The sequence below is a fragment of the Phyllobates terribilis genome, unplaced genomic scaffold (assembly GCF_046119375.1).
Source record: "Phyllobates terribilis strain yellow unplaced genomic scaffold, ASM4611937v1 Scaffold_1__5_contigs__length_1240528914, whole genome shotgun sequence".
Lineage (NCBI taxonomy): Eukaryota > Metazoa > Chordata > Amphibia > Anura > Dendrobatidae > Phyllobates > Phyllobates terribilis.
The window spans coordinates 658757502-658785030 of NW_027362761.1; the positions used below are offsets into that span (position 1 = coordinate 658757502).

Sequence of the window (27529 nt, forward strand, 5' to 3'; positions counted from 1 at the left end):
ATACCCTATAACTCTATAGCAGACCCTCTCATTTCTAAAGGGAACATCTCGTACTTATTCCTGTGGCCCTGCTCTATGTGTCTTTAAATTTTTCCTAAATTTGGTTAGCAGTTGGACTCACTGCATACCCTATAACTGTATAGCAGACTCTTTCCTTTCTAATGGGAATTTATCGTTACTGTGGCCCTGCTCTATGTGTCTTTAAATTCTTAGTGGGGTTTTTCCTAAATTTGGTCAGCCGTTGGACTCACTGCATACCCTATAATTGTATAGCAGACTCTCTCCTTTCTAATGGGAATTTGTCATTACTGTGGCCCTGCTCTATGTGTCTTTAAATTCTTAGTGGGGTTTTTCCTAAATTTGGTCAGCCGTTGGACTCACTGTGCGGCACCCTGCTACGCACTGGTGCCACAGAACCCAGAAGGGTGCATGGATGGACTTCTCCACAAGAGGCCCTCACACATTCACACACCTCCACCCTACCACCTCAGACCAGCAGAGGGAGCCCTTTAGGGATTCATATAGGGAGGGTGGAGCCAGGCAGCTCAGTTAGTTCAGTGTTCAGAGACAGAGAGGAACACAACTCAGAGTTGAGCAGAGAGCGTGCTGACGCACAGAGAGCGTGCTGACGCTCAGAGAGCAGTGAAGAGACAGCGAGCTGGCTGCTGTGCTTTAGCGAGCCAAGGCCTACAGCACATTAGAAAGCCTAGTGAGGGCCTTGAGTGGGCCAAAGGCGAGAGGAGAAGGAAGAAGTAGCAAGGGGGCAGAGGAGCATACCAGGCTCACCCCGATATATGTACCGGACACAGGGTCCGTGCCTACAGGGACATTTATACTCAGTAGGAACCACCGGAAACCCTGGAGGACTACAGGTCCCAGGTTCACCAAACGCTGGCTACAGTACCAGGGCTAGGAGTCACGGAGGTCCCAGCGTCCAGGGAGAGTGATCTCCAAAGAGAAGGTCCTACCACCAGGTCAGCGGGTGCTAAGAGAGACAGTAACCAAGCTAGGCCTAGCTCCAGGCAGGTCGGAAGCTTAGAGAAGAAAGCAACGGATAAGGAGGCCCTATACCCGCTCACTGGGGAGAGTCCAAAAGCGCGCCCTTCACCTGGAGTACCCTGGACCGTGCCTGCAGCATCACCAGTAAAGGTACTGAAGCTTACCCCCGTGTGAGTGTCCGTCTTTCCTCCGGGACCATCCTGCCGTCTCTCCTCTGCACCCCCATCCATTACACCCCACGTTGCCCTGGTGCTAGTGTAGCACCCTGAGGATTCGGCTGCTACAGGAGTATTGCACCTCAACCCAGAGGTGTGATATTCCACTCCCGGGCAAGGATGGAGAGTGGGACTGAGCTCGGTAGGCTGCATGCACTACATACATCCCATTTCCGAGGGGCAGGCCGACGGTACTCCCACTTAGAAATGTGCAGGTACGACCGTGTCTGTCCCTGGCTGGAGTGGGAGGGGGTTGGTACATCCCTGTAGTGTAGGGGCAGATAGGGGGAGCAGTCTGGGTAGTGATAGGAGCTCATTGGGTGCTGGTCACCTGAGCTCACACATAGAGGGATATATAAGGAGGGCACCAACTTAGATCAGGGTCAGATGCAGAGAGCAAGTCAGCTGTGGAGGAAGGCAGAAAACATCCTGTCAGTAGCAGAGAAGCCTGGCAGCAAGTCAGCAAGCAGAGGAGAAGAGCGGCCCTGGAGAGAGAGAGAGAGGAGCAGAGAAGGAGTACCCAGAGGGGGAAGGCAGAAGGGACCCAAGAACCCAAATTAGAGCACCGGGTGAGGAGTCAGCAAAAGGGTACCGGAACCCAAGCTGGTGGGGGCAAAAACATACCCTAGCCAGAGACCGGAGGCCGTGGGCAGCATCTGCCACGGCCACCCACCAAATCCACCCCGAAGGCATACCACGTGGAGGGTCAGGGAACCCAAGGCCAAGGGTCGCCCAACAGAAGGCCCGAGGGAGCTGGACCTAGGTGGATCACTGGTGGGGACGGCTGAAGAAAGGACAGAGGGAGAGCTCAGGGCCACACTCCGGACTTGTTTGGGGGTTGGCCGGATCCAGGACCTGGTGGACGCAGCACGGCTCGGGTGGTCACTTGAAGCTGGAGTGACCGGGAACATCAGCAGTGAGTAAACACCCTAAACTGCACAACCCGACTCTGTCTTTAATTGCCGTCTGCACTGCACCACCACAACCCCCATCCTCTGCACCTTTCCCCTGAGGCTCTACCCCTCCCGTTGGGGGTTATACTATCAAGCTGCACCAACACCATCAGCCTCAGCGGACCCTGCTGCAGCGGCGGCCACAGTGACCGCAACACAACGGGTGGCGTAGTCGACACAAAAGAACTTTAAATAACATCTGTAGGACTGCCACATTACAACTGAGTTTGACACCCTGGGCACGGGCCGGGTCACAGCCGCTCGGAGACTACAACCCCCATCTGATCCGGTGCCGGGTATTCCCTTCAAAAGGAATATGTCCCAGGGGGCGCGTCACTAGCTCTACCTGTGGAGAGCCACACCATCCCTGCTGCCGAAACACCAGCTCCAGAGGACTGTTCCGCAGCGGCGGCACCCCTTAGCCGCATTCCACAGGTGGCATCACAAACTGTCCAAATCCCCTATATCTATCCCCCTTTTTTACCGACCGCCCTGGGTCACGGACCGGGCTAGCCACCGTGATATCCCCTGGCAACCAGAGGCCCGGCTGCCGAGCACCCCACGGCCCAGGGGGCACATCATGTTTTGGCGTCACGGACAGGAATCCGTGCCTTTTGCCACCGGGTACTGTGCGCCTTAAGAGACTGTAGTACTCACCGTGGTGAAGTTTTCCCTCCATTCCCGAGATTTCCCGCCATTGTCCGCCATCTTCCTGTCGCCGCGCGGGAAGAAGAGGGGTGTAACCGCGGGAATCGGAGAGGCGTAACTGCTGGAAGCGCGCGAAGCCCAGGACATGCCCCGCCCCTGACGTTGAACCAGAAAGCGTCAGGTCCTGGAAGGAGCCCAGAGGACGCTCTGACATCAGACGCGAGCTACGCAAGGTCCTGGAAAAAGACCGTCGCCCACGGAGCTGCGGCCTACCCGAAAAAAGGAAGTGAAGAAGGTAGGCTATGGTTCACTAGGGGGGCGCAACCATGGCCGACGACAGCCGCCGGAGCACCGGTTAACGCTCCTGATGCCCAACCTGTGCCCGGCGCTGCACAGGCCAGAGCAGCCGCTCCACCAGCAGGGGTCGTGACTCCGTTGATACCCATGACCCTGCCGTATATCCCTGAAGCGAAGTGGCTCCCCCAGTATAATGGAAAACCGGACACCCTGTCCGGATTCAAGAGAAAAATATGCGGTGTGCTAGACATGTATTCTATGACCGGTAAACAGAGAGCCGCTGTTGTGCTGGGGCAATTGACTGGTGCCGCAGAGCGGGAAGTTGAAACCTGGCCAGCCGCAGACCAGGAATCAGTATCCATCATCTTTAAGAGTCTGCAAACTGTGTTTGAAAACCACACTGAGACAGATCTCCGGATGAGGTTCTATCACTGCGTCCAGAAGCCTGAGGACAGTGTCCGGGACTACGCCTGGCGCTTACAGGAAGCCCTGTGGGCCCTGAAACAGGTTAGTCCAGCCAGCATACAAAATGAAAATAAAATGCTGACGGAACAGTTCATCCGGGGGTTGAGGCTGTAAAGGGCCTGCAACCCCTGGAAACATCAGAAACTGCTGTACAGCGTTACCAGGGTGTGGCCACCCCAGTGACCGCAGCACCCACTGCTCCTTCATTAGCGGCTGAAACAAAGATGCAAACAGTGCCCCCCAGCAAGCTGGACAGCCTGCTCTCTGAAGTGCGCCAGTTAGATAGAACCGTGGCCACTGTCTTGAGCACCCTGCAGCTACAGGAGGAGCCCGAGCCGGAAGGAAGGATACTACTCACTGACAGCCCTGAGGATGTCCCCTGGATGAGAAGAAGTAGGAGTACAACGCCACCCCGGAGGAGGACAATGCCACCCCGTGGGACGACCCACGATCAACGTCGCCCTCCAGGAGAGTTCATCTGCTATCGCTGCCAGAAGGCAAGCCACACAGGCCGGAACTGTCCTTTAAACGAGCAAACCCTGGGGCCGAGGGCCGACACCCAGGAGGAGTAAATCAAGCTGGCCCATCAAACTGGTACCATCGGTTCATGGGAGGGAGGCCTTTCCTGTCCATTGTGCTGGACGGTATCGCGACACCTGCCCTGCTGGACACTGGATCTCAGGTAACCATCATGCCTGATGTCCTCTACAAAAGGTTCTGGTCCATAGACGAACTCCAGCCGCCAGCCCCGAACCTCTCCGTGTATGCCTCTAACGGCCTTCCTCTTAACCTAGTAGGGGTTAAGAATGTGACAGTGAAGGTGGGGAGAGCGGAACTAAAGGACCATGGACTAATTGTAGTGGAGTCTAATCCTGGTGATACAGACTTGTATATGATAATTGGTACAAATATTGTCGGTAACTGTTTTGGAGAAGTGTTGTTTTTGCTCCAACAGATTGCTGACACCGCCAAACCAGGGCAGAGGAGAGTGCTCCAGAAAGAGATCCGAGCCCTTATGTACCAGCAACAGGTAAAGCTATCAGGTGGTGAAATTGGTAATGTACGAGTGACAGACCCGATACCCATTGTGATTCCCCCGATGAGTGAAATGCTGATTTGGTGCAGAGCAGCAATAGGTCTCAAAGGACAGAACTATCAGGCGGTAGTGGAGCCCATTAGTTCGGAGCACAGACCTACACTCTTAACTGCCAGAGGGGTGGTTGATGTACGCAATGGGAGGGTACCCGCATGACTCCTAAATTATGGGGAGGATGAAGTTAAATTACCAAGATACACCACTGTTGCCAGGTTGTATACTGTGGATAACAACGCCATACACACAGTGGAATCCTTGACCCCACCAGATGCAGTGGAGGACAATGACTCCGAAGCTCAGGTGGAGGATTGGTGTCTGGGCTGAGTGCAGGAGCATTTTCCCACGCTGTCAGTGACGTGCCTGAGGTGAGTCGAGTTCATTGGACATGAGCTCACCTCACGCATGTCACTGACAGCGTGGGAGAATTCTCACGCTGAAGCGCTGAGTGCAGGAGAATTTTCCCACGCTGTCAGTGACGTGCATGAGGTGAGCCGAGTTCATTGGACATGAACTCGTCTCATCTTTATGCCGTCACAGTGAGACACTGAGGAGCGCAAGCATGCCTGCGCTTCTCAGTGTGTGCGGCATGGCAAGCTGGATGGCAGCGTTCTGCTGCGATCCAGCCTGTCATCTCGACGTAGCAGAGCTGAAGCTGTCGTGGGAACCATGGAAAGGTATGGATGATATTGCTTTATTATTTTACTTTTATTGCAGGAGATCGTTGGCTTCAGCTGGAATGGGCGTGATTGTAAGTATGGTTTAATTTAGAACAATAAAGTATTGTGTCTTTATTTAAATTAAAGGACTTTATTCTGGGTGTTTGTGTTTTCTTTTAACTTTGACTATGGGGTTAGTAATGGGGGTGTCTTATAGACGCCTCTCCATTACTAACCTGGGCTTGATGTCAGCTGGCATTATAAGCTGACATCAACTCCAGCCCTATTACCCCACTGCCACCGCTACAGGGCAGTGGGAAGAGCGAGGCTAAGTGCCAGAATTGGCGCATCCTATGGATGCGCCATTTCTGGGGCGGCTGACGGCTGGTGTTTCTAGCCTGGGAGGGGGCCAATATTCATGGCACCCTTCCTGGGCTATTAATATCAGCCCCCAGCCGACATGTTTCTATCTATCTAATCTATGTGTGCTTCTCTATTCCTTCTATTCTAAATTGTCGGGTACCGCTGCTGAAATGCCAGCCGGCTTTTTTAAAGAGACTGTGCATGAAAACACTATTATTTTTTTTAATAAATGCTTTACACTAAATGACAAGTACAGTAATCAACACTGTCACTGTACTTCTTATATATGTGACTGACATGTTTCTATCTATCTAATCTATGTGTGATTCTCTATTCTTTCTATTCTAAATTGTCGGGTACCGGTGTATGCCGCTGCTGAATTGCCGGCTTTTCATGTTTCACTGTGAGCACTGTTCCCATCGATTTGGGCAATCACTGTAATGCCACAACAACCATGGCTGTGGCATTACAGTGAGTGGCAGACAATCCCTGCATGATTGGTGCTCAAAATAGCGCCAGACATGCAGGACACGCTTTTGGTGCACGAACAGTTATCGAACATAACCTCGAACAGCCAAATTTTTTGCAAAACGTTCGGGTTCGTCGAACAACTCGAACACCGCCCAAAACAGCTCGAATTTGAGATTGGCGAACAGTTCTAGTCGAACACCGCTCATCTCTAGTCTTAGGAGATTTCCCGGCAGATTGGCCTCAACTGGATGGAGCAGTAATAATACCTGTGCTACACTTCTACCAACAGCCAGAAGACCCTCCACTGCAAGTAGAACCTGTAAGTGCCCCAGAAGAGCCGGCTCAGGAAGAATCCCCGGAAGAAGGATCACCGGTAGAAGCAGAGCCAGTAGGTCCAGTAACCAGTGTACTTGCCAGTCCCATAGAGAGGTTAAGGCAGTCTTGCAGTCCACCAACACATAGAGCGGAAAATAGCGCAAGCATCCACACTACGCGCATTCCAGTACTACGTAGGTCATCACGTAGCACAAAAGGCCAGACCCCTGTCAGGTATAAGGAATAAGTAGAAATACCTGCAGTATAAATAGTTACCCAGTAGGGTATTGCATAATGTTTATTGTATAAACTGAAATCGTATGTGTTTATTTGGTTACCCGTAAGGGTATATATAAAGGACTCGTTGGCTGAGGACTGTGAGCAGACCAAAAACTGTCATGTACATAGTTGCACTCCCTGGAGTGCCCCTTAAGTGACCGCGGAACAAAAACCCGTTTGACGTGGCGGAAGATGTGGTCCAGCACCTAGATCACCTATGCCCTGTAGCCACGCCCAGGGCCTACGTTGAGGGTTTTCAGGCGGGTCCCTCATGTTCTTTCATCGGTGAAATGGACACCAAGTTACGGGATTTGCGGTAACTTTATTGTTATTTATAATTGTTCTTATTGTATTATAATGTTACCTGTAACTTTCAAGGAAAGTGCCTCCCAAAAAGGGAAGAAATGTTGTTGTTAACCTGTTTGAGAAAAATGCTTCAGTCCAGGAGTACTGAGTTTTAATAGGGGGGAATGTGGCGTCCTGCTACGCACTGGTGCCTCAGAACCCAGAAGGGTGCATGGATGGACTTCTCCACAATAGGCCCTCACACATTCACACACCTCCACCCTACCACCTCAGCCCAGCAGAGGGAGCCTATTAGGGATTCATATAGGGAGGGTGGAGCCAGGCAGCTCAGTTAGTTCAGTGTTCAGAGACAGAGAGGAACACAGCTCAGAGTTGAGCAGAGAGCATGCTGACGCTCAGAGAGCAGTGAAGAGGCAGCAAGCTGGCTGCTGTGCTTAGGCGAACCAAGGCCTACAGCACATGTGAAAGCCTAGTGAGGGCCTTGAGTGGGCCGAAGGCGAAAGGAGAAGGTATAAATAGCAAGGGGGCAGGGGAGCATACCAGGCTCACCCCGATATTTATACCGGACATCGAGTCCGCGCCTACAGGGACATTTATACTCAGTAGGAACATCCGGAACTCCTGGAGGACTACAGGTCCCAGGTTCACCAAACGCTGGCCACAGTACCAGGGCTAGGAGTCACGGAGGTCCCAGCATCCAGGGAGAGTGATCTCCAAAGAGAAGGCTCTACCACCAGGTCAGCAGGTGCTAAGAGAGACAGTTACCAAGCTAGGCCTAGCTCCAGGCAGGTCGGAAGCTTAGAGAAGAAAGCAACAGATCAGGAGGCCCTATACCCGCTCACTGGGGAGAGTCCAAAAGTGCGCCCTTCACCTGGAGTACCCTGGACCGTGCCTGCAGCATCACCAGTAAAGGTACTGAAGCTTACCCCCGTGTGAGTGTCCGTCTTTCCTCCGGGACCATCCTGCCGTCTCTCCCCTGCACCACCATCCATTACACCCCATGCTGCCCTGGAGCTAGCTCTACCTGTGGAGAGCCACACCATCCCTGCTGCCATAACACCAGCTCCAGAGGACTGCTCTGCAGCGGCAGCACCCCTTAGCCGCATTCCACAGGTGGCATCACGAACTGTCCAAATCCCCCATATCTATCCCCCTTTTTTACTGACCGCCCTGGGTCACGGATCGGGCCAGCCACCGTGATATCCCCCGGCAACCAGAGGCCCGGCTGCCGAGCACCCCACGGCCCAGGGGGCGCGTCAACTGCATACCCTATAACCGTATAACAGACTCTCTCCTTTCTAATGGAAATTTGTCATTACTGTGGCCTTGCTCTATGTGTCTTTAAATTCTTAGTGGGGTTTTTCCTAAATTTGGTCAGCCGTTGGACTCACTGCATACCCTATAACTGTATAGCAGACACTCTCCTTTCTAATGGTTATTTGTCAATACTGTGGCCCTGCTCTATGTGTCTTTAAATTCTTAGTGGGGTTTTTCCTGAATTCGGTCAGCCGTTGGACTCTCTGCATACCCTCTAACTGTATAGCAGACTCTTTCTGTTCTAATGGCAATTTGTCGTTACTGTGGCCCTGCTCTATGTGTCTTTAAATTCTTAGTGGGGTTTTTCATAAATTCGGTCAGCCATTGGACTCACTGCATACCCTATAACTGTATAGCAGACTCTCTCCTTTCTAATGGGAACATGTCCTACTAGTTACTGTGGCCCTGCTCTATGAGTCTTTAAATTCTAAGTGGGCTTTTTCCTAAAATTGGTCAGCCATTGGACTCACTGCATACCCTATAACTGTATAGCAGACTCTCTCCTTTCTATTGGGAATTTGTCGTTACTGTGGCCCTGCTCTATGTGTCTTTAAATTCTTAGTGGGGTTTTTCCTAAAATTGGTCAGCCGTTGGACTCATTGCATACCCTATAACTGTATAGCAGACTCTCTCCTTTCTATTGGGAATTTGTCGTTACTGTGGCCCTGCTCTATGTGTCTTTAAATACTTAGTGGGGTTTTTCCTAGATTTGGTCAGCAGTTTGACTCACTGCATACCCTATAACTGTATAGCAGACTCTTTCCTTTCTAATGGGAATTTGTCGTTACTGTGGCCCTGCTCTATGTGTCTTTAAATTCTTTGTGGGATTTTTCATAAATTTGGTCAGCCATTGGACTCACTGCATACCCTATAACTGTATAGCAGACTCTCTCCTTTCTAATAGGAACATGTCCTACTAGTTACTGTGGCCCTGCTCTATGAGTCTTTAAATTCTTAGTGGGGTTTTCCTAAAATTTGTCAGCCGTTGGACTCACTGCATACCCTATAACTGAATAGCAGACCCTCTCATTTTTAATGGGAACATCTCGTACTTATTGCTGTGGCCCTGCTCTATGTGTCTTTATATTATTAGAGGGTTTTTTCCTAAATTTGGTCAGAAGTTGGACTCACTTCATACCCTATAACTGTATAGCAGACTCTCTCCTTTCTAATGGGAATTTGTCATTACTGTGGCCCTCCTCTATGTGAGTTTAAACTCTTAGTGGGGCTTTTCCTCAATTTGTTCAACCGTTGAACTCACTGCATACCCTATAACTGTATAGCAGACTTTCTCCTTTCTAATGGGAATTTGTCATTACTGCGGCCCTGCTCTATGTGTCTTTAAATTCTTAGTGGGGTTTTTCCTAAAATTGGTCAGCCGTTGGAGTCACTGCATACCCTATAACTGTAAAGCAGACCCTCTCATTTCTAATGGGTACATTTTGTACTTATTACTGTGGCCCTGCTGTATGTGTCTTTAAATTCTTAGTGGGGTTTTTCCTAAATTTGGTCAGCCGTTGGACTCATTGCATACCCTATAACTGTATAGCAGACTCTTTCTGTTCTAATGGCAATTTGTCGTTACTGTGGCCCTGCTCTATGTGTCTTTAAATTCTTAGTGGGGTTTTTCATAAATTCGGTCAGCCATTGGACTCACTGCATACCCTATAACTGTATAGCAGACTCTCTCCTTTCTAATGGGAACATGTCCTACTAGTTACTGTGGCCCTGCTCTATGAGTCTTTAAATTCTTAGTGGGGTTTTTAATAAAATTTGTCAGCCGTTGGACTCACTGCATACCCTATAACTGTGTAGCAGACCCTCTCATTTCTAATGGGAACATCTCGTACTTATTGCTGTGGCCCTGCTCTATGTGTCTTTATATTATTAGTGGGGTTTTTCCTAAATTTAGTCAGCCGTTAGACTCACTGCATACCCCATAACTGTATAGCAGACTCTTTCCTTTCTAATGTGAATTTGTCATTACTGTGGCCCCGCTCTATGTGTCTTTAAATTCTAAGTGGGCTTTTTCCTAAAATTGGTCAGCCGTTGGACTCACTGCATACCCTATAACTGTATAGCAGACTCTCTCCTTTCTATTGGGAATTTGTCGTTACTGTGGCCCTGCTCTATGTGTCTTTAAATTCTTAGTGGGGTTTTTCCTAAAATTGGTCAGCCGTTGGACTCACTGCATACCCTATAACTGTATAGCAGAGTCTCTCCTTTCTATTGGGAATTTGTCGTTACTGTGGCCCTGCTCTATGTGTCTTTAAATACTTAGTGGGGTTTTTCCTAGATTTGGTCAGCAGTTTGACTCACTGCATACCCTATAACTGTATAGCAGACTCTTTCCTTTCTAATGGGAATTTGTCGTTACTGTGGAGCTGCTCTATGTGTCTTTAAATTCTTTGTGGGATTTTTCATAAATTTGGTCAGCCATTGGACTCACTGCATACCCTATAACTGTATAGCAGACTCTCTCCTTTCTAATGGGAACATGTCCTACTAGTTACTGTGGCCCTGCTCTATGAGTTTTTAAATTCTTAGTGGGGTTTTCCTAAAATTTGTCAGCCGTTGGACTCACTGCATACCCTATAACTGTATAGCAGACCCTCTCATTTTTAATGGGAACATCTCGTACTTATTGCTGTGGCCCTGCTCTATGTGTCTTTATATTATTAGAGGGTTTTTTCCTAAATTTGGTCAGAAGTTGGACTCACTTCATACCCTATAACTGTATAGCAGACTCTCTCCTTTCTAATGGTAATTTGTCATTACTGTGGCCCTCCTCTATGTGAGTTTAAACTCTTAGTGGGGCTTTTCCTAAATTTGTTCAACCATTTAACTCACTGCATACCCTATAACTGTATAGCAGACTTTCTTCTTTCTAATGGGAATTTGTCATTACTGCGGCCCTGCTCTATGTGTCTTTAAATTCTTAGTGGGGTTTTTCCTAAAATTGGTCAGCCGTTGGAGTCACTGCATACCCTCTAACTGTAAAGCAGACCCTCTCATTTCTAATGGGTACATTTTGTACTTATTACTGTGGCCTTGCTCTATGTGTCTTTAAATTCTTAGTGGGGTTTTTCCTAAATTTGGTCAGCCGTTGGACTCATTGCATACCCTATAACTGTATAGCAGACTCTTTCTGTTCTAATGGCAATTTGTCGTTACTGTGGCCCTGCTCTATGTGTCTTTAAATTCTTAGTGGGGTTTTTCATAAATTCGGTCAGCCATTGGACTCACTGCATACCCTATAACTGTATAGCAGACTCTCTCCTTTCTAATGGGAACATGTCCTACTAGTTACTGTGGCCCTGCTCTATGAGTCTTTAAATTCTTAGTGGGGTTTTTAATAAAATTTGTCAGCCGTTGGACTCACTGCATACCCTATAACTGTGTGGCAGACCCTCTCATTTCTAATGGGAACATCTCGTACTTATTGCTGTGGCCCTGCTCTATGTGTCTTTATATTATTAGTGGGGTTTTTCCTAAATTTAGTCAGCCGTTAGACTCACTGCATACCCCATAACTGTATAGCAGACTCTTTCCTTTCTAATGTGAATTTGTCATTACTGTGGCCCCGCTCTATGTGTCTTTAAATTCTAAGTGGGCTTTTTCCTAAAATTGGTCAGCCGTTGGACTCACTGCATACCCTATAACTGTATAGCAGACTCTCTCCTTTCTATTGGGAATTTGTCGTTACTGTGGCCCTGCTCTATATGTCTTTAAATTCTTAGTGGGGTTTTTCCTAAAATTGGTCAGCCGTTGGACTCACTGCATGCCCCATAACTGTATAGCAGACTCTTTCCTTTCTAATGGGAATTTGTCGTTACTATGGCCCTGCTCTATGTGTCTTTAAATTCTTAGTGGGGTTTTTCATAAATTTGTTCAGCCGTTGGACTCACTTTATACCCTATAACTGTATAGCAGACTCTCTCCTTTCTAATGGGAATTTGTCGTTACTGTGGCCCTGCTCTATGTGTCTTTAAATTCTTAGTGGGGCTTGTCCTAAATTTGGTCAGCCGTTGGACTCACTGCATAGCCTATAACTGTATAGCAGACCCTCTCCTTTCTTAGGGGAACATGTCTCACTTATCACTGTGGCTCTGCTCTATGTGTCTTTAAATTCTTAGTGGGGTTTTCCTACATTTGGTCAGCTGTTGGACTCAATGCATACCCTATAGCTGTATAGCAGACTCTCTCCTTTCTAATGGTTATTTGTCATTACTGTGGCCCTGCTCTATGTGTCTTTAAATTCTTAGTGGGGTTTTTCATAAATTCGGTCAGCCATTGGACTCACTGCATACCCTATAACTGTATAGCAGACCCTCTCATTTCTAATGGGTAAATTTTGTACTTATTACTGTGGCCCTGCTCTATGTGTCTTTAAATTCTTGGTGGGTTTTTTCATAAATTCGGTCAGCCATTGGACTCACTGCATACCCTATAACTGTATAGCAGACTCTCTTCTTTCTTATGGGAACATGTCCTACTAGTTACTGTGGCCCTGCTCTATGAGTCTTTAAATTCTTAGTGGGCTTTTTCCTAAAATTGGTCAGCCATTGGACTCACTGCATACCCTATAACTGTGTAGCATACCCTCTCATTTCTAATGGGAACATCTCGTACTTATTGCTGTGGCCCTGCTCTATGTGTCTTTATATTCTTAGAAGGGTTTTTCCTAATTTGGTCAGCAGTTGGACTCACTGCATACCCTATAACTGTATAGCAGACTCTTTCCTTTCTAATGGGAATTTATCGTTACTGTGGCCCTGCTCTATGTGTCTTTAAATTCTTAGTGGGGTTTTTCCTAATTTTGGTCAGCCATTGGACTCACTGCATACCCCATAACTGTATAGCAGACTCTCTCCTTTCTAATGGGAATTTGTCGTTACTGTGGCCCTGCTCTATGTGTCTTCAAATTCTTAGTGGGGTTTTTCATAAATTTGTTCAGCCGTTGGACTCACTTTATACCCTATAACTGTATAGCAGACTCTCTCCTTTCTAATGGGAACATGCCGTACTTTGTTACTCTGGCCCTGCTCTATGTGTCTTTAACTTCTTAGTGGGGCTTGTCCTAAATTTGGTCAGCCGTTGGACTCACTGCATACCCTATAACTGTATAGCAGACCCTCTCCTTTCTTAGGGGAACATGTCGTACTTATTACTGTGGCTCTGCTCTATGTGTCTTTAAATTCTTAGTGGGGTTATCCTACATTTGGTCAGCTGTTGGACTCAATGCATACCCTATAACTGTATAGCAGACTCTCTCCTTTCTAATGGTTATTTGTCATTACTGTGGCCCTGCTCTATGTGTCTTTAAATTCTTAGTGGGGTATTTCCTAAAATTGGTCAGCCGTTGGACTCACTGCATACCCTATAACTGTATAGCAGACTCTCTCCTTTCTAATGGGAACATGTCGTACGTATTACTGTGGCCCTGCTCTATGTGTCTTTAAATTCTTAGTGCGGTTTTTCCTAGATTTGGTCAGCCGTTGGACTTACTGCATACCCTATAAGTTTATAGCAGATTCTCTGCTTTCTAATGGGAATTTGTCGTTACTGTGGCACTGCTCCATGTGTCTTTAAATTCTTAGTTGGGTTTTCCTAAATTTGGTCAGCTATTGGCCTCACTGCATACCCTATAACTGTTTGGCAGACCCTCTCCTTTCTAATGGGAACATGTCTTACTTGTTACTGTGGCCCTACTCTATGTGTCTTTAAATTCTTAGTGGGGTTTTTCCTAAATTTGGTCAGCCATTGGACTTACTGCATACCCTATAACTGTATAGCAGACTCTCTCCTTTCTAATGGGAACATCTCGTACTCGTTAATGTGGCCCTGCTCCATGTGTCTTTAAATTCTTAGTGGGGTTTTTCCTAAATTTGGTCAGCCGTTGGACTCACTGCATTACCTATAACTGTATAGTAGACTCTCTCCTTTCTAATGGAAATTTATCATTACTGTGGCCCTGCTCTATGTGTCTTTAAATTCTTAGTGGGGTTTTTCCTAAATTTGGTCAGCCGTTGGACTCACTGCATACCCTATAACTGTATAGCCGACCCTCTTCTTTATAATGGGAACATGCCATACTCGTTACTGTGGCCCTGCTCTATGTGTCTTTAAATTGTTTGTTGTTTTTTTCCCAAATTTTGGCAGCCCTTGCAGTCACAGCATGGGCATTACCACTATAGGAGTCCCGCTCCTTTATAATGGGAACATGTTTTTTACTGAGACCCTCCTCTATGCCTCTTCAAAGTGGTATTGGGTTGCGTACGAATTTTTGGCAACCCTTACAGTCACTGGATACACAATAACAGTATAGGAGACCCACTTGTTAATAATGGGAACAACAAAGTATAGCCGGCTGTTGGCTCTCTAACAATAGCGAGGGCCGACTGCTGGCCTTTTAAAAATAATAACGGCCGCCTGATCGCCCTATAAAAATAGGCTTTGTGACTTTCAGAGTCCCTCCATCATAAATGAAACAAGATGTGTCTGATTATGTGTCACACACCACATTGCCAGATAAGGTTGTAAAATGTTAAAATGACATTTCCCGGTGTGCCTTAAAAAATAACGTAAAAAAAAAAACATAATAGGATTTTTCTTTAGTATAAAAAACAGAGTTGCCAATGTAACCTCAATGTATTCACATTGTTCAGCTCCTGCACCTCCTCCTCCATCTCCGAAATGACCACATCAGTCACAAGCTGATAGCACTGCAGCACTGACTTGGCCAAGCAGTAGAAGGCTGTGCTGAAGATAACATGCTTAATGTTTAGGTGAAAATCCAACCAGCGCTGCAGAGTTGTTGAAAGCAGTAACACAGCAGCCTGATCTGTGGCTCTCACCGCTGAACATACAGCCAGGCATGGTCGTGTCTGACAATGGGCGGAACCTGGTGACAGAGAAATGACAGCCGGAGTAGATACGGTTTCCCTCTATGCCAGTCCTTTCACCGAACTAAAGAATATGGCTGTGGTGAAATACAACTCCCACTGAGAAGCTGTTTCAGATAGAAAAACATTGGGCCCACCAGAGGATTTGATTCTGAGGGCTAACCTTTCTCCCCAGCTCAAGAGCCCCATAGCAGCTGCAAATTTAGCGCTATCATGAACTCTCCTGAGGATTTTCTGGTGGGACCGTCCAACCCTGCCGAGAAGCAGTCCTGGCTAAGAAAAGTGTGTGGGAAGGTTCCTGGACACACTATGGCTTCTTTTTTACTGAGGAGAAAACACACAAAAACAGGGGGAGAACATACAAAGCCCTTACAGATGTTGTCCTTGCTGGGATTTGAGCCCAGGATCCCAGCTCTGCAAGGCTTCAGTGCTAACCACTGATCCAATGTGCTGCCTTTCACCCTCTAATATCTAACAGGCTGGAGAAACTTGCACCTACTGTCACTCTATCTTCAGCTCCTTTGTGAGAAACTAATGTATTTAGGCAGCCACTCAGTCTACCAAATAAAATTCCTGAGACGGAAATTGGGGATGGCTTCACTACTGGTACTAGGGGCAGTGCTAATACCATGGCGTCGTACCATAGTTTGCTGGAAATATTCTAGGCTGGTAGGAGGCAAGCAAATTCCCACGGAAAAGTAACCGCAGTAATGTTTAGGGACCCGCGCTTGTAGAAGGCGGAGACAACACCGGGAGAAATAGTTTTCTGTTACTTGGAATGCAAACGCATTCTAAGCAGATGGTAGTCTCTATCATCATCATGGCCTCACCTCAGCACGATGAACTGTCCTGAAGGAGAAGCCAGGACCCACCGGAGGAGTTTCCGGTTTTCTGGTGGGTCCTTCCATCTCGGCCGAGAAACAGCCCTGGCTAAGAAAAGTGTGGGGAAAGGGTCCCAGACATTCTATGTCTGATTTTTTAATGTAGAACGGACGTCCTTATACATGTTATTTCTCAAACCGCATTGCAGATCAGGCCATTGCCCAACTCTGTAGTCATGAAATTAAATGTGCAAAGAAAGATGTTTGTGTGTCAAAGCACCACCGACAAGTGCGAGTTGATGCTGGACGGGCTGCCATTGCTTCTGCAACAAGCTACATTAGAGGACTTAATGGGAGAAATGACACCCAGAGTAGATATGGTTTCCCTCTATGCCAGTCCTTTCACCGAGCTAAAGAATATGGCTGTGGTGAAATACAACTCTCAGCAAAAAAAGCTGTTGACTGGCTCCGTACCGTCCCTGGCCACATTCACCTGTCCACGTGTTTCTGGTTAGGCCGTCCTTCCCACTAAGTGCACTGGGGAGGGCACGGGTAATGTTGTGGGACCCGTGCATGTGGAAGGCGGAGACGACACCGGGAGAAATCGTGGCGGCTGGGGACCGAGTATGGACACCAGGCCGCCGCCGGCATGAGTTTATGAAAAGCGTCCGCCTTCACGAACCTAAAAGGCCACATTTCAAGTGAAAGCAGTTTTAGAGGACTTCCTGCGAGAAATGACAGCTGGGTAGATATGGTTTCCCAAGTCCTTTCACCAAACTAAAGAATATGGCTGTGGTGAAATACAACTCAGCAAAAAAAGCTGTGGACTGGCTCCATACCGTCCCTGGCCACATTCACCTGTCCACGTTTTTGTGGTTAGGCGGTCCTTCCCAGTAAGTGCACTGGGGAGGGCACGGGTAATGTTGTGGGACCTGTGCTTGTGGAAGGCGGAGATGATACCGGGAGAAATAGTGGCGGCTGGGGACCGAGTATGGACACCCGGGCCTCCGCCGGCATGAGGTTATGAAAAGCTTCAGCCTCTATGAGCCTAAAAGGCCACATTTCAAGTGAAAGCAACTGTCAAAAATTTGGCTGTATAGTACTGCAGCCTGTGGGTGGCTGGCTGCATACTTGCGCTTGCATTCCAAGGAATGGGGTAGGGACAACTGAACGCTGCACTGGGACAAGGACGTGGGCGGTGATTGTTGCAAGTCTGCAACGACAGGTGCATGGCGGGAGGCATCTTCGCATGTGCCAAGGATCACTTATGATGGGCACACTTTTAGGCAGTGACCCGGGAGTCAGAGATGCTTCCAGAGGTCTTCCCCATGCGGTTCCCATGTCTTTTCAGCACTGTGTGCATGTTTCTGATGATGTGTCACACACCACATGGCCAGAAAAGGTTGTAAAATGTTAAAGTTACATTTCCCAGTGAATGCATTTGTCTTGGTTGAAAGCAATGCAAAAGTGCAAAAACGCATCAAAAACGCTAGGTGTGAACATGGCCCACGGTGTGGAGGAGTATTTTTATTTTGGGTTATTTATTTTGCCTTATATACAAGTCATTGCCCTGGAAAGGATGTTTCTTAACATATTTCCCAGGAAAATCCATTTTGGGTTCATTTTTGTATGTTTTATTGTGAGTCTGGAAAAGTGGTGTAATACTCTCACAATGTTGTTGACAGCAGTTACCTGGGAGTCAGAAATGCTTCCAGGGGTCTTCCCCATGTTGCTCCCATGTCATTTGAGCACTGTTCCCGTCGATTTGTGCAATTTTTACGCCCTCTGCAGACCGCCGGGTGGAGCCGCCTGAAAAATGCAAGTTTCCCATAGACTTACATTGGGCTCGTTGCTTGGGTCGAGCACCTGAGTATTCCAATTTGCTCAACCCGAGCAACGAGTACCCGAGCATTTTAGTGCTCGCTCATCACTAAAGGACAGTAATGCCCTGATGGCGGCCCTGATAGTGACTTACAGCTGATGTTCTTTCTGGTAGACTGTATAATGGCCCCTGCTTTAGTCCCCAAACTGTAGAATGGCCCTCACTTTAGCTCCCAAAATGTATAATGACCCCGGCATTAGTCCCCAAACAGTATAATGATCACTGTATTAGTCTACTAGCTGTATAATGGCCCCTGCATTAGCCCACAAGCTCATCAAGAGAATGCCAAGAGTGTGCAAAGCAGTCATCAAAGCAAAAGGTGGCTACTTTGAAGAACCTAGAATATAAGACATATTTTCAGTTGTTTCACACTTTTTTGTTAAGTATATAATTCCACATGTGGTAATTTATAGTTTTGATGCCTTCAGTGTGAATGTACAATTTTCATAGACATGAAAATACAGAAAAATCTTTAAATGAGAAGGTGTGTCCAAACTTTTGGTCTGTACTGTATATATATGTATACAGTGTATGATATCCTGGAGCAAGTCTCAGCAGTCAGCCTATGATTCTGTATATAGCTGTCTGCAGTCATTCTGGGACTGTGAATTGTTGCTGTTTGAACTCACAGATCGGATAATGCTGGAGCCGATGACTCCCACTAACAACGCGACCCGATCTGTGTCAGGGTTCAAGCTGGGCAATAAATCATCTCACCCTGCCTCAGAGTGACTGCAGGCACCACTGACAAGGCAAAATCCAGAGACCTCCTGCCTTGACCCCCTGCTCTGCTGACCTCATTTTAGAAGCTCCTCAGTGTCCATGGAATCAGCCTGCCCATCGCGCAGGTGACCTGAGATCAGCAGACATGCCCACCCTGACATCGTGCAGTGTGGGTGTGTCCGCAATGTTGGGATGGCCGGCCGGCACTGGGGGGCGTGCTGCACAACTGAACTCAGCAGGGCCAAGGGGCGGCACACAACAGGACAGCATGCCGCCCCCTGGTCCTGCTGGTTTCAGCTGTGCAGCATGATTGTGCGCGCAAGGCGAGCTGAAGAGGGAATGGTGGAGATCGAGCAGCCCAATACAGGCACCGGCCCTTCTGGCATTTGCCAGAAATGGCAAATAGCCAGTCCGGCCCTGAACGAAACTAACTATATCATTAAACACTTTGGGTTTTACCGTATCCAAGATGATTATCCATTGTATTTCCTTTTGTTCTAAAACTTTTTTTAACATTTCCTCCTATAGCTCCAAGGTTATCTTTATCAATTCCCCGGAAATGTAATAGCCTCCAGTTGCACCTATGATAATCGCTAAAATGTTTTTAAGGCTGCCAGTTCCTCAGGTTTTTCACATTTTGCTGCATTTTTTATATCCTAAATGTGTTCGAGTATTCTTACTCTAAATTCACGTGATGTGAGCCCCACATATATTAGATTGCAAGGGCAAATTGCCCAATGTACAGTTGTGCTCAAAAGTTTACATACCCTGGCAGAAATTTTCCTTTCTTGGTCTTGTTTCAGAGAATATGAATGATAACAAAAAAACGTTTTCTCCACTCATGGTTATTGGTTGGGTGAAGCCATTTATTGTCAACCTACTGTGTTTTTTCTTTTTAAATCTTACTGACAACCAAAGACATCCAAATGACCCTGATCAAAAGTTCTCATACCCCAGTTCTTAATACCATGTTTTGCCCCCTCTAACATCAATGACAGCTTGAAGTCTTTTGTGGTAGTTGTGGATGAGGTTCTTTATTTTCTCAGCTGCCCTTTCTTCTTGGCAAAAAGTCTCCAGTTCCTGTAAATTCCTGGGCTGTCTAGCATGAACTGCGTGCTTAAGATCTCCCCAGAGTGGCTCAATGATATTGAGTTCAGGAGACTGAGATGGCCACTCCAGAACATTCACTTTGTTCTGCTGTAGCCAATGACAGGTCGACTCGGCATTGTGTTTCAGATCTTTGTCATGTTGGAACGTCCAACTATGTCTCATGCACAGCTTCCGGGCTGATGAGTGCAAATTTACCTCCAGTATTTGCTGATAACGTGCTGCATTCATCTTTCCTTCAACTTTTACCAAGTTTCCTGTGCCTTTATAGCTCACACATCCCCAAAACATCAGCGATCCACCTCCATGCTTTACTGTAGGAATGGTGTTCCTTTCTTCATAGGCCTTGTTGACCTCTCTCCAAATATAACGTTTATGGTTGTGGCCAAAAAGTTCAATTTTGGTCTCCTCACTCCAAATTACCTTGTCCCAGAAGTTTTGAGGCTTGTCTCTGTGCTGTTTGGCGTATTGTAGGCTAGATATTTTGTGGCATTTGCGCAGTAATGGCTTCCTTCTGGCGACTCGACCATGCAGCCCATTTTTCTTCAATTACCTCCTTATTGTGCATCTTGAAGCAGCCACACCGCTAGTTTTCAGAGAGTCCTGAATTTCAGCTGATGCTATTTGTTGGTTTTTCTTTGCATCCCGAACAATTTTCCTGGCAGTTGTGGCCAAAATTTTTGTTGGTCTACCTGACCGTGGTTTGGTTTTTACAGAGCCCCTGATTTTCCATTTGTTAATCACAGTTTGAATGCAGCTAACTGGCATTATTAATTCCTTGATATTTTTTTGTATCCCTTTCCTGTGTTATACAGTTCAACTACCTTTTCCCGTAGATCTGTTGACAATTCTTTTGCTTTCCCCATGACTCACAATCCAGAAACGTCAGTGGCTGGATAACAGATGCAAGAGTCTGTCTGGATCCCAGAAACTCACTCAGCTTTTATGCACAAACACTGATTACAAGGAAACAGGTCACAGGTGAGGATGTTACCTTTAGTAGCCATTCAAACCCATTTGTGCCAAATTCTGTGCATGTTATCAGGCCAAAATCACCAGGGTATGTGAACTTTTGATCAGGGTCATTTGGATGTTTTCGGTTGTCATTAAGATTGAAAAAGAGAAAACACAGTAGTTTGACAATAAATGACTTCACCCAACCAATAACCATGAGTGGAGAAAACGTTTGTTTGTCATCATTCGTATTCTATGAAACAAGGCCAAGAAAGGAAAAATTCTGCCGGGGTATGTAAACTTTTGAGCACAACTATATCACTCCAGTTGATTTTCAATTAATAAAATGAAAAATTGTAAGTATATTTTTTTGGAGGAATCAAAAAAAAACCATTGATCGATCTATTTGGGGGCACGCACCACATGAACCACATGAAAAATAAAATATAAAATAAAAAGATTAATAATAATAATAATAATAATATTATGATTATTATTATAAAAACATCCACGCCTTGGAGCCATCGATACAGTGAGTGGATTATGTGGAGACGGTGGGATGTAGTGGCTCCTTACCAAAATATCACTTTGGGTTTTGAACCCCCTGGGTGTGATCGAGGGTCTCTGTGGAATAACTCGATTTAGAACGGGATCAGAAAGTAGGATAGGCCAATGTCTATTCAGGATATCATACATATCCCTCCACTGCGCATGATAATGATAAAGAGTAGTGTTTAGCGAGTATGTTCTGTTAACCCTTTCGCCGAGTATGCTCTGGCCGAGCTCCCAGTATTTACAGCTTCTCGGTGAAATGTTTGAATCGCTCCCGTGTGCATGATTTGCGACTGTTTGACAGTTTTAATACATGTGAGGAATGTCTATTTCTTACACATTCCTCACATGTAATAAAGCTGTCAAACAGTCGCAAATCATGCACACGGGAGTGATTCAAACATATCACCGAGCAGCTGTAAATACTCGGAGCTCGGCCCGAGCATACTCGGAACAGAACATACTCGCTCAACACTAATAAGGAGTAATGAGTCTCACCTGCTGATTTGTTTTTTTACCCTTGGGCCTCATGAGTTCATCCCTGGTGATAAATTTTGCCCTCTCATAGCCCTGTTGAACAATATCATCACGATAATTGCAAACTTTCAATCGTTTTTTTTCTTTAGAATCACCATGAATGCAACGTACGCAAACCTTCTTCTCTGGGATCAGTTGGAGAGGAAGTGTGGCCCTCACAAGGGTCACCAGACTCCCGGACCAGTCCAGTTACCTGACAACCATTTACCTTCACGGGACATGCTTGTGGTTCCTCGCTGGGTGGACAATTCACTCTGCAGGCCGGAAACGCATAGTATGAACAGCGGCATCCCAGGCTGCAGTCAATTTGCTCGGGGGTCAGGGGACAATGGGCAGCTAGATGGCCTGGGCCGTGGCACTTCCAGCAAATGATTTCACCCATAGGGACCTTGGGCATTACCTCCCCCGTCCCCTTGGACGCCCCACACCCTTTTGGGCCCCCGCCCCCTGGTGGGATCCCCAGTATGAAGTGGGCTGCCTTCTCAAAGAACCCTCAACCCCCTGATATCTCTTGAACAGTCCGATAAGTTCTCAGTTCATCGGCATTCCGGGGATCACCCTGGGCAACCCAAGTCTGTATTGGCCTCGAAAGGGAGTGCACAAACCGGTCAATCACCACTCGCTCTACCATCTGCGCAGGTGTAGAGGACTCAGACTGCAGCTATTTCTGGACCAGGTGCAAAAGGTCAAACATTTGGGAGCGAGGGGGTTTGTCACGGTAATACACCCAGTGGTGGACCGACGGCATCCTGAGAGTCATTGTCACCCCCAAGCATGCCAGAATTTCCGTTTTCAGCTTGCCATACTCTTTGGTGTCCTGCAAGGCCAAGTCATAATAAGCCTTCGGGGGCTCCTCCATCATGTATGGTGCCAGCACCTCTGCCCACTGCTCTAGCGGAAGTCTCTCCCTCTCGGCGACCCTTCCAAACACCATATCATCCCTTGGGGTCATTTTCTGTAAAGCTCTTCTTACCGTCGTCCTGACGTGTGAATCATCACCTGGACTTGGGGTTTGGATGGTTGCCCTGCCATGGATCACCTCGGCTAGGAGCTCCATCTGCTGCTTGTGTTGGTGCTGCTGCTGTTGCCACTGCTGCTGCTTGAGATTAGCCTGCACCAGTTGCTTTATCAGCTCCTCCATGCTGCCGGGGTCCCCTGCTGACTGGAGGCCTTCACCCAGGACATGCAGTACGTCTTGTAGCAGTCACATGTATCTGCTGGGAATGCTGCCCGCACTTCTAACACCAATTGTGAGGTTTCTACTCACTTGGGAGCGTCGGGAGGCAAACATGAGGTGTTTTTATTTAAATGTCCATGTTGGTTTATTACTTCATAAACCGGGCAAAAACAAAAGGAAAATAAACAGCCCTTAGTGCAGGCAAAACTAGGTAAACAGTCCTTTAAGCAAAGTCTCTGATTAGCCAGTCCACACAGGCTAGATAGCGTCCAGTATCCTGGCTTAGTTTGAAGACAACACACAGGAGGCCTTCTCCCTCCAAACACAGACCATGTGCCAAAAAACTGCCTCCATTTTATAGGTTAACCACACCCAGACATGAGGTATGTGGGCAACAAGACCCGCCCGTCTCTCAAGTTGCCCATAAAATCTGGAACCGGATGCACCAAACAATCTTCTTAGTGCTTAAGTGCACTAGAGCAACATTACAGGATTAAATCACAGAGGACAACCATCTCTGTGATACATACCTCCCATTGACTATGTGTCCGTGAGCTACTTTACAATTGCTTTTGTGCTGTTTTGATGTACAGGCAATATGGGGACCTTCCTTCAGTTTCAGGAGGTAGTTATCAAGGACTTAATGTTTGGCAGTGAGAAAGGTGAGGGTCCCAGGACTTCTTAAACTAAAAGTGCCCGGTTTATACCAGTTTGAGGTTCCTCAAACTGCAAGGTAGGGAAGAAAAAAGAAAGTCCAGAATATTCTCCAAAAGTGAAATGAAAGGACAGAACTTACCATTGTGAATCTGGCCCCTGGCCATTGCATTAAGGAATGCTTCAAATAGGTTCATTTGTGGGATGTTTCTGCTGTTTTGGCATGTCATGGGCTCATCAATTGCAACGTGGCATCTGCAATTTATTTCAGTCAAAATTGCACTCCAAAATTCCATTCCGAGCCCTGCCGTGTGTCCAAACAGTAGTTTCTGAAAACAAATGGGGAATTATCGTACTCAGGAGAAATTGCACAACAAATTGTGTGATCTATTTTCTATTGTTACCATTTTGAAAATTAAAAATGTTGTGCTCAAACATATTTGTGAAAAAAAACGCAATTTTTCAGTTTTATGTCCCAATGTTATAAATTTCTGTGAATCACCAGTGGGTTCAATATGCCCACCACACAATTAAATAAATTACTTGAGAGATGTAGTTTACAAAATGAGGGGGCTTGTGGAGGTTTATGCTGTTTCGGCACTTCAAAGGCTCTACAAATATGACATGGCACCCACAGACCATTCAGTCAAAGTCTGCACTCCAAAATGTCGCTCCTTCATTTCGGAGCTCAAAATGTGCCCAAACAGTACTTTTCTATTGGCTTACTCAGAAGAAATTGCACAACAAATTTTGTGGTCCATTTACTCCTGTTATCCTTGTGAAAATAAAAAATATGGGGCTAAAACCACATTTTTGGTGGAAAAATTACAATTTTAATTTTCATGGGTCAACATTTTAAAATTCTATGAAGAACTTTGGGAGTTCAAGGTGCTCACCCCATATCTATATAAATTTCTTGAGGGGTGTAGTTTCCAAAATGAGTAACTTGTGAGGGGTTTCCAGTATTTAGGCACATTAGGCGCTTTACAAGCGTGACACGGCATTCGCTATCTATTCCAGCCAATTTTGCGCTCAAAGTCAAATGATGCTCCTTTCCTTCTAAGCCCTACTGTGCACCCAAACAGTAGTTTTCCACCACATATGGGATATTGGTGAACTCAAGCGAAAATTTACCCCAAAATTTGTTGCGCAAGATAACCTACTACCCTTGTGAAAATGAAAATTTGGGGGCTTAAGCAATATTTTTGTGGGAAAATTTACATTTGAATTTTTCCTTCCACATTTCACCTAAAGGGTTAATGAACTTCTTGAATGTGGTTTTGTGCACTTTGAGGGGAGCAGTTATTAAAATCATATCACTTCAGTGTATTTTCTGTCACATAGGAACCTCAAAGTCACTTCAAAGGTGGTGTTGTCCCTAAAAATATTGGCTTTGTAAATTTTGATGGAAAAATGAAAAATTGCTGATAAGCTTTTAACCCTTCTAAATTCTCATAAAAAATAATGTTTCAAAAATTATGTTGATGTAAAATAGTCATGTGGTAAATGTAATTTAACTGTTTTGTGTGGTATAACTATCTGGTTTAAGGGCATAAAAATTCAGAACTTGAAAATAGCTACATTTTTTAAGTTTTTAGAAAATGTTCGATACTTTCATAAATAAACGCAAATTATATTAACCTAAATTTACTACATGAAGTAAAATGTGTCATAAAAAAACAATCTCAGAATCGCCTGAGTAAGCTGAAGCATTGCAAAAATAGGAACAACCAGCTCACCCCATCTATATGCCTGAGATCTTCGGCATAGGGAAATCCACTCCTGCTAGACTCTGCACTGTGTAGACCCAATAGAAAAAAAACTTCTCCTGCTGAAAATCCACTAAAAAATGAATGACATCTTCAATTTCATCCAGCAATGTAATATAAATTTCCTAAGTGTTTCTGACTGTAAACAATGTTATCCATAATTAAGTACAGGTTTACAGTCAAACGAATAGGAAAGTTATATTACATTGCTGGATGAAATTGAAGATGTCATTCATTTTTTAATCGCACTGGAATTTTACAGGGATTTTTGGCTGGAGTAGTTTTTTTTAGGATCTATAAGTTGAAGCATTCCAGAATTATTACCACATATAGAGACACTGGTTAAAATGTTAAAATTTGGCCTGGTCAGAAAGATGAAAACAGGGAAACAGGTTTCTGCCTGAATGGATATTCTTCATGAGTCAGTAACGTTAACTAATTTAGGTTTTAATGCTTATCCCTAAAATATTAAGTTTCTCCCTTTCGATAACATATAATTAACTAAATGCTAGGGTTCCAACTACTGGGCTACTCTCAAGCTGCTAGGAATGAGCCCCAGCGTGGAATGGAATTGAGGTGAGCATGTTCAACCTGAACTTCATACATTGTAAATTATCAATGCTAGCTATTCCCAGCAGTCCTGTAGACAAAGCTATACCAATAATAAGTGAAATGCAAATTAGAAATAAAATGACATCACCTTGAGACAGGAGCCTGAAATAAAAGGTTAGTTAACTGCAGTGAGACATAACTGCTTGTAAAAGGCTAATCAGTCTCTCATGAGTCTCAATCCACAGCAACACTGAATAGTCACAGTGACAGGATTTACTTCTACTTGTGCTTTTTTAGCCCCCTCCTCCTCTTTTAGCGCCACTACAGTGTTTTTTTTTTATTGCACAACTGGAGTGGTTCTTTATATGTAATTTCCCTGCCCTCTGTCTCATTCTCACCTGCCGCCACCTGGATCATTTTCCAGAGTCGCTCCCGCGAAAAGTGATCTGCCAGCTGCTCCAGTGTTTCATGGTGCGGGGCGTAGGTCACTTTTCAATACAAGTCTATGAGAACCTTGTTCTGGCTTTCATAGACCTGCATTGAAATCTTGTGATGTACATTAGCTTCTGACTTCCAGCTAATCAGAAGCTGTGCTCACAAGATGGTGATGCGGGACCGGAATGGTCCAGAAAAACAGTGAAGACACCGTAGGGTGAGTATACGACCGGGGGTGATAGATCTTCTTTAGAGCTACTGAGATACTTTTTCTGACACATGAATATATTGTGAAAGTGCAACCAATTTTTAAAATTTTTAAGACCTCTCCATACTTGCAGATGTTTAGAAAAACAACACACCATGGCTCATTGCTGTTAATAAAATGTAATAAAGTATTATTTTTGATATTGGACTCAAACTGATTGCTATTTTATGGTGTCTATTTCCCATTAACTACTTGCTATTTGATTCTTCATAGGTATACATCCAATTCCAAGTAAAAGCCAAATTGTTACTATAGCTTATCCCAAAAAATGTCTTCCTAATCCCTGCTTCCCAGGAGTCACTTGTACTGAAACTCCATCTGGATTTAAGTGTGGTTCATGTCTACCTGGCTATACTGGAAATGGAACTGTTTGTACTGACATTAATGAGGTAAAATATTTTCATATTAAGGGTATTCCAATGGCATAATTGTCTTTGTCCAATTCATTGAAATGTTCACTTCTTTAGCTAATTAGCTAGTCAGAGAAAGTATTCCCTAAAAAGCAACATAAAAGAATGGACAGAATGTCTGTCCAGAGTACTGGATGTGCCCCTGGTTTCGGGAATGTAAATTGGTTTCAGTTAGACTTGAGATACAGTACAGACCAAAAGTTTGGACACACCTTCTCATTTAAAGATTTTTCTGTATTTTCATGACTATGAAAATTGTACATTCACACTGAAGGCATCAAAACTATGAATTAACGCATGTGGACTTATATACTTAACAAAAAGTGTGAAACAACTGAAAATATGTCTTATATTCTAGGTTCTTCAAAGTAGCCACCTTTTGCTTTGATGAATGCTTTGCATA

At 45.7% G+C, this 27529-nt stretch overlaps 1 protein-coding gene across 1 annotated transcript in view; it reads left to right on the forward strand.

Moving 5' to 3' along the window:
* The window catches only part of LOC141273238 (cartilage oligomeric matrix protein-like), a 1071601-nt gene that overhangs the window by 411518 nt on the left and 632554 nt on the right, over nucleotides 1–27529 (forward strand). The window contains exon 4 of the mRNA XM_073684814.1: nucleotides 26930–27105. Coding sequence (XP_073540915.1) covers nucleotides 26930–27105 — 176 coding nt within the window. The remainder of the gene's footprint in view (nucleotides 1–26929; nucleotides 27106–27529) is intronic.